This window comes from Lontra canadensis, unplaced genomic scaffold, assembly GCF_010015895.1.
Source record: "Lontra canadensis isolate GAN:19392208 unplaced genomic scaffold, GSC_riverotter_1.0 scaffold138, whole genome shotgun sequence".
NCBI classification, from domain to species: Eukaryota; Metazoa; Chordata; class Mammalia; order Carnivora; family Mustelidae; genus Lontra; species Lontra canadensis.
In genome coordinates, this window is record NW_022631132.1 from 2,166,245 (window position 1) to 2,178,259 (window position 12,015).

Consider the following 12,015-nt stretch of genomic DNA (forward strand, 5'->3'; position numbering starts at 1 on the left):
ACAACCTTGTCTTACCCGAAAGAGGAGACAGTGTGGGCCCCTGGAAGGAAGCCCCCAAAGCGAAGCCTGTTTTAACTCGGTGGATTAGAACGGATCATCTTACTTCAACACCTGGTGGCCAGGAGTTCAAAACGAAACTCCTTGGGAGAAGAGAATTCTCTGCGGTGTCATGATACCTAGCGGCTGCAACACTTGAAATCACGAAATCACTCCGAGTCCGTAATTTAAACTTTATTTCATATCTATTGTTAAATTACACAAAATCAGTGAATGGTTTGTAAAGCTACACCATTGGACGGATGTTTACAGTTGAAATCATGGGATTTATAGGATGATGACCAAAACATGTATTTATAACATCCCTTATATACAGTAATCAGTATAGACAGAGAAAATGCACATAATCTCTGCCAGCCATGCACACCACAATAACACAAAAGATTTTTTTTTTTTTTCTGTAACAGGCTTTTCCACTGGCTTGGGCTCCATCCTGTTTTCTAAAGGTACTTATCTGTTTTAAGAGCAAATGTTGTCAATTAAAACTAAACAAAACTGAAATACCACAGCGATCTACAGGATCTTTATTTTAAAAACACAATGTACACAAAATAGTTTCACTCTAAAACACGTTGACTTCAAGGTGTGTTTGAGTTTTTACGAAAAATTCCTTTCAGGTCTTCAGTTCTCAGATTTCCCAGGACTGCAACACTGTCAGACAAAACAAACTTCAGATATAGTGATACAAGCTCAGCGTCAAGAAAACTTATTTTTAAACCCAAATACTCAGCTTCTCGTCCGGCTTGTGGCCGTAAGTATTATGGATGAGACTAGATCATGCAGATAAGCAGCGGATTGTACAAGATGTGACTTTATCGTCACACTCCTAAGCGTGTAGCTCCTGAAAACATCAATGCTATTTCCAGTTGTCTTGTTGGATCGACAGCCAGGGGGTTAGTGTAGGTCCCTACCAAGTAGAGCAAAACCCGTAAAATGGACACTGCCCAGAATCACGGTGCTTGTTAGCACAGTGGGTGACATGCTTCTTCTTGTCCTGCTCGGTTCATAACTGATCACCTACAAGTATTGTGCAGAGACTTAATATGAAATCACTTTCCTCAATGCATATGCTCCTGAGACACCCTCACCACAGAACACTCTTTCTCTTTGTTCTTTCTTAAAAAAGAAAAAAACCGGGTGGAGGGTTAACCCAGAGTATCGAGATATAGCTTTTGGTGTTACTAAATCACTGGCTATCTTAAGCTTATTCTACTGTTTTTCCCCCCATCTTGTAATTGTCTACGGTCTGTCAACACAAAAAGAACAAATGGGCTAAAAGCTGCCAGCCCAACAGGAAATGGCACAATAAGAAGGTACAAAAAGTCACTAACAATTCATTCACATTCAAGTTCAATTCTATCTGATCAAGAATAACTTCAGCAATATTTTTAGACACGTTATCCTGTTCAAGAGTTTCTTGAGAAGGACCTCACTACACAAACATTGATAAGACAATTCTATAGAAAGAAAGTCCTGACTTGAATCCAGGATTCTATATCACAAGAAACTCAGCAACACACCATTTAGATGATGAAGAAAGATTCTATAAATGGGTTATTTTGGAATGAGCACAACTCGGAGAAGCCTTCAAATGAATGAGAAGCAGCGCCAAAAAGATTCCAGAATTGTTGAAATTACAGTGCCCAGAAAAGTGTTTTTGTTTACTATGAGATACACCCTGTTTAAAACCTTTAAACGGTAGAAGGTAGAAGGTAGAAAAAGTTGAAAATTCTAAACATCTCTTAAATAACAAGATACGAATCCTGTTCTACTCGAAAAGCCAATATTTCTTACATAAAACTGCCCATATTCGGGAGAGAAAAATCTTCATTTCTATAGTTTGGTAAGATTTACCATCAGTTCTTATTCCATTTAGATAGATTCCTGGTTAAAATCAGAAGAAAATAAAAGGTTTTATGGTTAATTTTAGTTTTTTTAATGTCTATATTCGTGCTTACCCCTGGGAACAAATGTTTGCTTCCAAGAGCAAGTTTGAACAGTGTACCATGAATAATTTGAGTCTGTTTCTTAGCCAGAAGTCGAATGGCCACATTTTATGTTTTCATTTTGTCTCTATAGCTAATTTAAGCATTTCTTAAAATACTGAAACAGTAATTTCTGGTGAGTCTGGTTTGGCTTTTGGATTTTATAAATACTCCAACAAACCAAAAAGAGACAATTTAATTACATACTGTAAGTTGTTTTACCCACGCACAGTATAACATTTAATTGAAAGGCAACTGTAAAGGCAACATCTTAACTTTTTCCTTTTTTTTTTTAACCCTCCAAACTTAAGGAAGCAAGACGTGTTTGGAAACTCTCATGTTTTAAGATTTGCCATATCTCTACTGGCGCTTTGGGGCAAGTGCGCAAAGGCCTCTGGGAGCCACTTAACGCCATTTCTCTACGCTGCCTATGTAGTCATTGGTGCCATTGCTGGCGCTGCCATCGCTCTGCTCTTGACCTGGGTTCTGCTTTCGGCTTTCACGGTTCTCCTTCTGGCTCGAATTCTGGGTCAGATTCTGAATCAGATTCTGAGTCACATTCTGGTTGGCATTCAGATTTGGGTTCTGACTCGGATTCTGACTCGGATTCTGGCTCTGGCCCTGGCTCTGGAAGTGGGTCTGAAGGAACCTCCCCTTCAGAAATTTGCGTTGTTCCTGACGCTTCTGCCTAGCTTCCTGATGTTCCTTCTGCCTCATAAACTGATACCTTTGCAAAAAGAGGTCTTTTGCATAGCTGTACAATTCCATATCCAGAAAATTCAGTCCCTCAATCCGCTTTTGGATTTCCTCATTGATCTCTACACTAGAGGCCCTAGTGGTATTGTATTGGGTAAATGGCGAAATAAAGTTCATGTTGAAGGTTTTCTCAAACAGGTACTGGGTCTTCCGCTGAAACTCCGTGAGGCCGAAGAATGCCATGTGCTTCAGATTCGATTTGGCACTTTCCAGGAGGACCTTGTTTCTTTGCTTTTCAGGCATGACGGAGAGGTTGTAGCAGCCGACCAGGGTCAGATCAGAGAGCATGCGCACCTGGCGGTTGTTGGCTAGGTTATAGGGACAGTCCATGAACTCTTTTAGGGGGCAGCCAGACCAGTCATCACCTGTATAGCAGCTGGGCAGCTCTTCAGAGGTTGGGGGCCTTCCGTCACAGACGTGCAGGGATGCTTTCCATGTTGCCCCTCTCTGGACATGCCTCCACTCACTCAAGTACCGGGACACTGGGTCTCGGAGGATGGTGATGTAGTGGAAGTTCCTATGGGCAAAGCACAAAGACCAGCACTCAGTGCCGTGGGTGACATAAGTGGAGTCAGCAAGGTGCATGGCATCTGCGATGTTCTCTGATCAGTAAGGAGGGCAAAAGGGGAATGATGGTGATCTGGCAGCGTTTGTCCTGTGAAGTGTGTTGTAGACCACTGTCTGAGTCCCACGAGCCCATCCACGTAGCTAACTGTTTCCCCCAATTTGCTGGTACTGTAGCTCATGAGTGTGGTTAGTCACCGACTGAAATAGACATGGGAGATGCCAATGGCACATATTCAAGCTACCCCCTCGGTTTCAGCCTTTGCTAGTGTGATAATATTCCCAGCCCAGCCAAATTAACTCTATCAGCTCCAAAATGTCCCTTTTCCTTACATACTGAAAGGATACCTGGGCGTCAGCAAGTGTGAAGCCTCTGCCATATGGCTATCTTCATTTTAAAGCTGCAAACTGGAAGATTTGTTTGTTCACATAGAGGACTAGCCAACACTGAACCCATACAAGCATGTACCCCAGCCCAGAAATGTCAAAGCCTAAGATGTGATCAGACATACTCATGGGGAGAAACGACCCTGGGGTTGTGCTTTTAATTAAGAAATGATTCCCCCCACCCCACTGAGACTCAGGGGATGAAAGCTGAAGTCAAAGAAAGGCATATTGTAGAAGGAAAATAACAATAAACACTGACTATTAGCATTTTGTTTCTTAGAGAAAACCTGGGGAATGGCTGGCGGCTTTTGTGAAATCTATTCATTACAATCTGAGAGAGTGGAAGGTTCCGTACACCTGCCAAAGGGAACCAACTCAATCATAGACGGGCTGGGTCTGTTGGCTGATGTCCTCTGCGGAAAGGTTTCTCCCGAGTCTCGGGCTCGGAGCAACTTGGACCCCCCGGGGTCTATCCTGGGCATGGTGCTTCCTCTGCTGGGCTCAATCTTCCTTCTGTGACTGGAAAATTCTAAACATCCTTCAAGTTACAATCTCTCCTCTGAGCAAACTTAAGCCCACCGCCAGCTGCCGGCCCTCACCTCTTCCTCGGTGGTCCCATAACACAACTGCACTTAGCCTTTGTGAAAAATTTTGATACTGAATTGTGACTATTTGTATTTCTGCGTTAACGATGTCTTCCAGGACAGGGACTCTGTGCTATTTTTCTAGAACTTCTGGGGAAGAGGAGGGAGAGAGTGAGGACCGGGAAGGCCATGCCTCATCCTACAAAAACTCTGGAGAATCTCCTAAGTGCCTTGCAATATTACAAAAATTTTAAAAAATGACTGTAAATACTTTTTTCAGACTAAACAAACATGGGGCACAGGAGGAGCCTCTGGGAGTGAGGATGGAGAGGACAGAGAGCCTACCTCACTGCTTTACCTATGGCCCGATCTTGCCGGCGCCACGAAAACTCAGGTCTGCAAACACCTACGGCTAAACGGCCCCGTGGCCATTACCGACAAAGGTGACTGCTATTCCCACGAGCTTCCTCCTTCCGCCCCTTGCTGTGATACTCATTCACTCTTTCATTCAATACATATTTATTGAGCCTTTATGCTAGGCCGGAGGCAATAGCTTAGTGGCAATTAGTCTGATTATTTGGAAAAAAGAAAAGAAATTTATGAAGTCCAGTGACACATTTGGATTAACCTTCCAACCAGCTTTAGCAGGCATGCATTATAATGGGGGCTGTTGGGTAGTTTAAACCCCCATAATAAAGTCACCTTCATGCTTAGCTGACAAGTCAGTCCCTCTGGCCCTGCCTCGTTGGACTGGGTTAAGACTACAGCGACATCTTCTGGTAAACCCTAGAGTGCAGCCTTGTGCCCGTCCAAGGCTCTCCCTCCCAAACACGCTCCGTTGTCTTTGGGAACAGATAGATCCCAATCACCAGGGTAAACGTGACGACCAACATTTTGGAAGCACCAGCCTCACGTAGAAAGAGAGAGGAGGCACGCCAGAGAGGCAGAGACAGACGCCCAGAGTCTCTCACATGGTGGATGTGTGATTCCTTCCCCCTGAAGGTCTCCTTGTGCTCACATGAGATGACGGCAGTTCAACGTGGGCAGCCTTCGTCTCAACATTGCAGAGTTGGTCAAGGCCACGGAGAAATGAGAGGAGCCCACACCCTGCCTGCCCTAGTGACAGCAGCTGTCCTCTCCCCCCATCCCACCCTGATGATAACAGATTTAGGGATTGCCACAGCCCACGTATTCCAGGAAAGCCAGGCCTGGCTTCCCAGGCTGCCTAAGTGGGAAACACTCCATGCTGCTGCAAACAGATCACCCCGGGGATAAATAGGCAGCTGTGCTTAGAGGTCGGTGTGTCCGGGAATGTCTGGAGCTCCTGCATACCCTAGTGTGCTGGAGGTGGGAATGCAGGTGTGGATAACACCTGGGAGGTTTGGTTGGGCAAAAGATCCAGGAGGCCCATTATGCTGAGGACAGAGTTGTTAGGGAAATGTCAGAGACGCAGTCTCTCCAGCCAGGCCACCTGAAGATGTGACAGCGCAGCCCAAGGGGAACGTGATGTGGCTGGGGACACTGAAACACGGGTGGCGCTCTTCCCTTGGCCAGTTCAGGACAAGCACCTCACATGTGCCTGGCACGGGGTGCCCACAGCACCAAGACATGGCATTTCGATAGAATGTGTTCTTTATTTATTTATTTGACACACAGAGAGAGCACACAAGCAGGGGCAGAGGGAGAGGGAGAAGCAGGCTCCTCGCTGAGCAAGGAGCCCGATGCGGGGCTCCATCCCAGGACCCTGAAATCATGACCTGAGCTGAAGGCAGAGGCTTAACCCAGTAAGGCCCCCAGGCGCCCCCAACAGGATGTGTTCTTAATGGTTGGAGCGAGTACGAGGTGTGATGAAAGCATCTCACTAGCCTAATAATACGGGCAAGAGCTTCTGCCACTTTATTTTGAAAACAAGTAAGAACAAGAGGAGGCAAGGAGAGAGGAATGGAGTATGAGGCAGAAAGGTGAGCATGAGCAAAGTCACAGGACACAGACTAGCCTGTTGTGTGTGGACAAAGTGCACTGAATACCTCTTACTTGGGGGCGGGGGTGCCTGGGGGGCTGAGGTGGTTAAGCATCTGCCTTTGTTTGACTCAGGTCAGGATTTCAGGGTCCTGGGATTGAGTCCGGCATCGGGCTCTCTGCTCAGTAGGGAACATGTTTCCCTCTCTTTTTCCATGCCAGTCCCCTTGCTTGTGCTCTCTCTTGCTTTCTGACAAATATATAAGTAAATAAATACAAATAAATAAAATCCTTAAAAAAAGAAAAAGAAAAAAAACAAAAACCTCTTACTGGGAAAGAAGGGTAGTGGCAGAGGTTGCAGCTGGAGGGGTAGCCACAGCCCTGGGTGTGGAAGGCCTCGGACACCAACCCCCCCCCCCCAAGAAAGGATTTAGACGTCTGTAGCTGAGAGGGAGGCTCCCAAAGGGGTTTAAGCAGGGGAGCGACCTGATGAAATCAGTGTTTTAGCAAGCTCATGGGGAATGGGGTGTGGAGATGGAATTAGGGAAATTCGCCTTGTTTACTGCAGAAAACAAGGCAAAAGAAGGAGGGCAGACTAGAGACATTTTTAGGAGGTAGCGTTAACTGAACTTGGTGTCAAAATGAACACGGGGGAGAGGAAGGAGAGTTAGGGATGGCTCTAGTTTCTGGCAGAAAGCCTCAGGTGCCCTGGGACATCCAAAAGAGAGCTGAATGGACAGACAGAGCACTCAGGGGGTGATCTGGCTTTAAGATAAAGATGTGGCATTAACAGCAAAAAGCAGTCATTTCAAACCATGACAGCATACTTGCGGATCGAATTTTAATTCTGCACACGTGGCTTCGGCGCTTTGAAGACTGACTTTAAGTACCTGAGGTAGCCCGAGGTTTCTCTTCTTAATGCTAAATATGGTTTTCCACTATTCTGGACACTGCTTCAAGTTCCCTCACTGCCCTCTCGCTTCCCCTGAATATATTCCACTTTACTGGAATGTGTCCTCCAGGCACAGTCTGACAAGTGACAAGCAGGGACAGTCTGTCACCTCCCTCATCCTCAACACCATTTCTCCCAGTGTGGCCTGGTATATCACATCGGCCACACCGCTGACGCACAGTCAACTAAACTCTTTCACTCTTTTACACGTAAGCCATTTTGAAACCCAATCTACTTTATCCTGGACCTGGATGTAGTTTACTTGTGGCCCTGTTTAATTTCTCCTTGTTAGAGTAAGTCTGAGCCTGTTAAAACACACCTGGATTCTGATTCTATCCCCTAATATCTTCGCCACATCTCCTTATTCCTTTTGGCAATGCCTGTATCCAGGCACTGATCAAAACAACAAGATGCAGGTGAGAACTGCCGGAAATCTCCCTTCAGGTGGACATTACTCCGAGGGGTGCTGCTGAACGGACTGATCTAATTTTAAACAAGTGAGCTATTTAAAATAGCTCAGCCCCAGGAAAATCATCATCGGCCTGTTTCGGTTAGTGGTAATGGGACAGATAGATCTTACGACAAAACGGGTCACTTAATTAAGATGAACAGGTGTCACATCTTTATTTTTTTAAATTTATTTATTTGATAGAGATCACGAGTAGGCAGAGAGGCAGGCAGAGAGAGAGAGGGAGAGAAGCAGGCTCCCCACTGAGCAGAGAGCCCGATGTGGGACTCGATCCCAGGACCCTGGGATCATGACCCGAGCCGAAGGCAGCGGCTTAACCCACTGAGCCACCCAGGCGCCCCGGTGTCACATCTTTAAATTGGAGTCATGACTCCCCACCAGTTACCTAGGTGAATTTTATGACCATCGTCCAGTGTGCCTGTATGCCCCTGGTCCCTTACAGCAGAACAATATAAAAGTTAGAGTCCAGGCCAACTTTTTCCTGTCATTGCTAAGTAATTATAGAAACAACAATAGCAACCAACAAAGAGTTGTCCAAGCTTGAAACCTGGGGGCCACCTCCTCCATCTTGCTCACCACCACTATGTGAACTTTCCCTAAGACCTTTGCTGATTCTAGATCCTAGGAACACTCAGGTCCATTCTTCCTATCGCTGCCTGGGGCCAGGCCCTTATCATTTCTCTACTGGGTCACTGCTGTAGGGTCCTGGCCCACCTCCCAGCCTCTGGTCTCATGCCTAGCTCACCCCAGGCCCATATGAAACACATCTGACCTGTCATTCCTTAGTTAAGACCTCTTAATCCTTATCAACCCGGGCATGAAGTCCAAGCTCCTTCACATGCTAGACACAGCCTCATGGGACCTGGTAACCACCACCTTTCTTTCCCTCCAGCCTCATCTCTTTCAAGATCCTTCTACACAAGCCTTCCTCAATCACAAGGGATATTGCATCTCTCTTTCTGCTCCCCTGGCCCTAGCTCATGTAACAATCTCTGAAGACATTCTACTTGTCATGGGGTGGGGGCGAGGGGGAGTGCAAACTGCTTCTAGTGGATGGGGTCTAGCAGGGCTGTGGCACAGCCTACCGTGCAAAGAATTATCCAACTCGAAATGTCAATAGTTGAGAAACCCTGCTCTATTCTGTATGCTCCAGGTATAGAGAAGTAACTTTGTTTTCCAGATCCGTCCCAGGCAATGATCCTACAGGCCCCTTTCCTTTGGATGCAAAATGCCCACTCTTTTGAATGGCTTGTGTATTTTGTAGGTTGCTTGGAAAGCTTCAAAACTCCGCTCTAAGATTGCTTCTTCCGTGAAATCTTCCTTGACCTTCCTAGGCAGAGTGAACAGCCCTGGTATTCCTCTGTTCCAGCCATGCTGGAACTGTAGCATTTACTGCTACGTGCCGTGACTGTCTAGTGATCTAGACAGTCTGCGTCCCACATTGGACTCTGAGCTCTGCGAGGGCAGGGACCGCGTATCATTGATCAGCGTAAGCAGCTCTGGGCCCGGCACAATGTTTGACAGAAAATTAGTGTTTAATAAAGGACTGTTGAATGAACATCTGCAGCAGGAGCCGCAGAGCTTAGGATAAGCTAATAGGAAAGGCATCTTTTTCTTTGATAAGGAAAAGCCACTAGATGTCAGTGTTAAATAGCAGATACACCACTTTACCCCTGTGATGGAACATTTTAAGGACATCTAGTGATACTGAGCAGTTACCCCCTGACTTTCTGTGCAGTAGCCCCACAAGAAAGAAGGCTGGAAAATGTAAGGATATAAGACGTAAGTACATGGATAAACATGAGTACCATATTTTCATTTTTAACAGTCTATTCTGCGATAAGGACCTGAGTTCTAAGTCACAGCTTCCTAGGCTCATGGGAGTAAGAAGAAGCCTTTGAGATGGCACAGCATCTTGGTCAGACGCATCTCTTTGGAGGTGGGAAAATCAAGGCCCTGAGAGAAACATGGACTCGCTCCTAAGACACACATCCCTAACAGCCCTTGGAAATGGATCTAACTGCAGGGCGCATTCCCGGGCTGAGGGTGGACACTTTAGCAGACCCTGCTTTGTGTCTGTTTGCATAATAAAGCTGGCCTGAAAGAACCCTCAGGAAGAGGAGATGTTTCCTGCTGAGAGAGGGCACAGCCCGGGCCTGGGGGCAGTAAGGCCTGGTGCTTATATATGAACTCCCACCTTGACGGTGAAGCTGATATTATTATTGTTCTCATCATGAGGATGAAGAAACCGAGAGAGAGATGATTTGGCCCAGTGTCAACATGGTGAGTTAAGTAGGGGTGCTGAGACTGAACCCATTTCTTTCTAGAACCTGTGTTCTTCCTATCCTCGTACTGGGGCCCAAACCCAGGACTTCCACTTTTGGGAACAAACTAACATCCAGAATGTTCCAGAACCAGCAGCATCAGCACCACTTAGGAACTTGTTGGAAATGCACGTTCTGGGGTCCACTCACTGAACAGAAACCCAGGGGCTGGAACCCGGCCATTTGTATCTTAGGAAGCTCTCCAGGAAATTCTGTGGCAGTCTTGAGCACCGCTGTCCCAGAGCAAACCCAAGCTCCCTGCTGCGCGCCGCAGGCAAGCGTAAGGACGCCCATTTCTGTCCAGGAAAAGCCCAGGGCACTTTGCCTGAGCAAAGCTAGGAAGACCGTGCTGTAAACATTTACTTCCCTTTTAGGCCCCTGGCTCCCGAATAAGGTTTTTCCTGCACTACTCAAAGGAAAAATAAATATCAAAGCCATCTTTTTTATGGAAGAAAGCCAACAAAACCGTATGAGTGAAGGTCACAGGAGTGATCAATAAAAAGTTAATTTAAGAAAGGAAACAAATTCTTAGCCCAAATCAATGACTGAACATTTTATTATACCTGTAGCTTAATTTTGTACTTTTTTTTTTTTTTAAGTCCAGCCTTTGTACATCTTGTTCTTGGAGAAATGATGAGTGGCCAAAAAATAGGAACCATGGTTGGGGGTCCTAAGTGAACTCCGCAAGCAGGGTAATATGGGACAGTGAGTCACTCGTGCCGAAGGTCTGGTCGCCTTCCCCGGTTCACGATGCCTAAACCAGGAGCACGAATCCTGCCATCAAAAGCGGCTCCATCAAAACCGGGAGGATGGTGCTCAGATCAAACAACATGAGCACCAACTAAATAAAAGAGTTAACTGAATCAAAGGCAAATAAGCCTCCAATGGGGTTGGATCCCTCAAGCCCCAGAGTTGCCATTTTAACTGCTTTTCTCAGGTGACTCCAACACTTGCTGACAGTCCCCACCGAGGGGCCCCATCAACATGGTAATCCGCAGTGGCAGCAGCCTCGTAAGGAAATGTGAGATTTCAAGAGAGGACCACTTGGAAGTGGGGGGAACGCTCGCTGACATGTGTTGTGGCTGGTACGTTTCTCAAGATCCCCTTGAGGCTCAGCGAGCAGAGGGAACTGTTGCGTTTGTGCAAAGTGAGTTATTAAAGCAGTGGGTACCCAGGATTTTATCTGATTGTCCTCCCAGCCTTACGTAGACCCAAGGGATCTGGACGCCGAACGTCTCCCTTTGCCCTTCAAGGTGATGCTATGGGCTTGTGACAAGGCCGGGCTCTTCTGGGCAACCCCACCAGGACTTGAACTGCTTCTTTGAATGGACTGATTAGGGTCCTCGACAGGGTGGACGCATTCCAGGAAAAGCAACTCGGAAGAAACTGAAGATCTCACCCGCCACCGTGCACAGACCTTCCTGTTATTATTCCTCCCCCAAAGGAGCAGTTCTATGTATATAAAGTAATACCTTCATTAACACCTTAATTAATTGAGCTTTTTCCTTTGGCTAACTGAAGTTGCTTCACATGTCTTCCTTGTGTTTATTTAAAAAAACAACAACAACAAATCTCTTTTTTTCTGCTCTATGGATCTCCCTGTGCCCCCAGTTCTCCCACCTTTCAGAAAGGTCAGCCTGGTCAGGGGAGCTGGCCTGGCTGGCTGATAGGACCTTCTTTCCTGTGTGGCCCCAAGCTAGGCACACTAGACTGATGGACTTTTGTTAAGCAGAAGGATGTTTTTCTAAGCCATTCTCCGCTTTCTTTCACAAAACAGCAAAATGATGTTTCCTCCTTTGTCGAAAAGGAAGAAAAGAAAATTTCTGATGCCTGTAAATTCAAACTCAACATGAAATTATTCACACAATCAGCCCTGGCGATATTTCCTTCTTTTTTTTTTTTTAAAGAAATCTAGTGCTCCTTCCCGAAGCCCAGTGGGCTCCCAAGTACATAAATCTAAGGACTCTGCAAACAGTGA

At 46.2% G+C, this 12,015-nt stretch overlaps 1 protein-coding gene across 4 annotated transcripts in view; it reads right to left on the minus strand.

Moving 5' to 3' along the window:
- Positions 1-216: 216 nt before the first annotated feature.
- Positions 217-12,015, minus strand: part of HS6ST2 (heparan sulfate 6-O-sulfotransferase 2) — a 274,448-nt gene continuing 262,649 nt past the window's right edge. For all 4 annotated transcript variants that reach the window (XM_032843344.1, XM_032843342.1, XM_032843343.1 and 1 more), the window contains one exon: positions 217-3,315. In XM_032843344.1, coding sequence (XP_032699235.1) covers positions 2,448-3,315 — 868 coding nt within the window. In that variant the 3' untranslated portion in view covers positions 217-2,447. The remainder of the gene's footprint in view (positions 3,316-12,015) is intronic.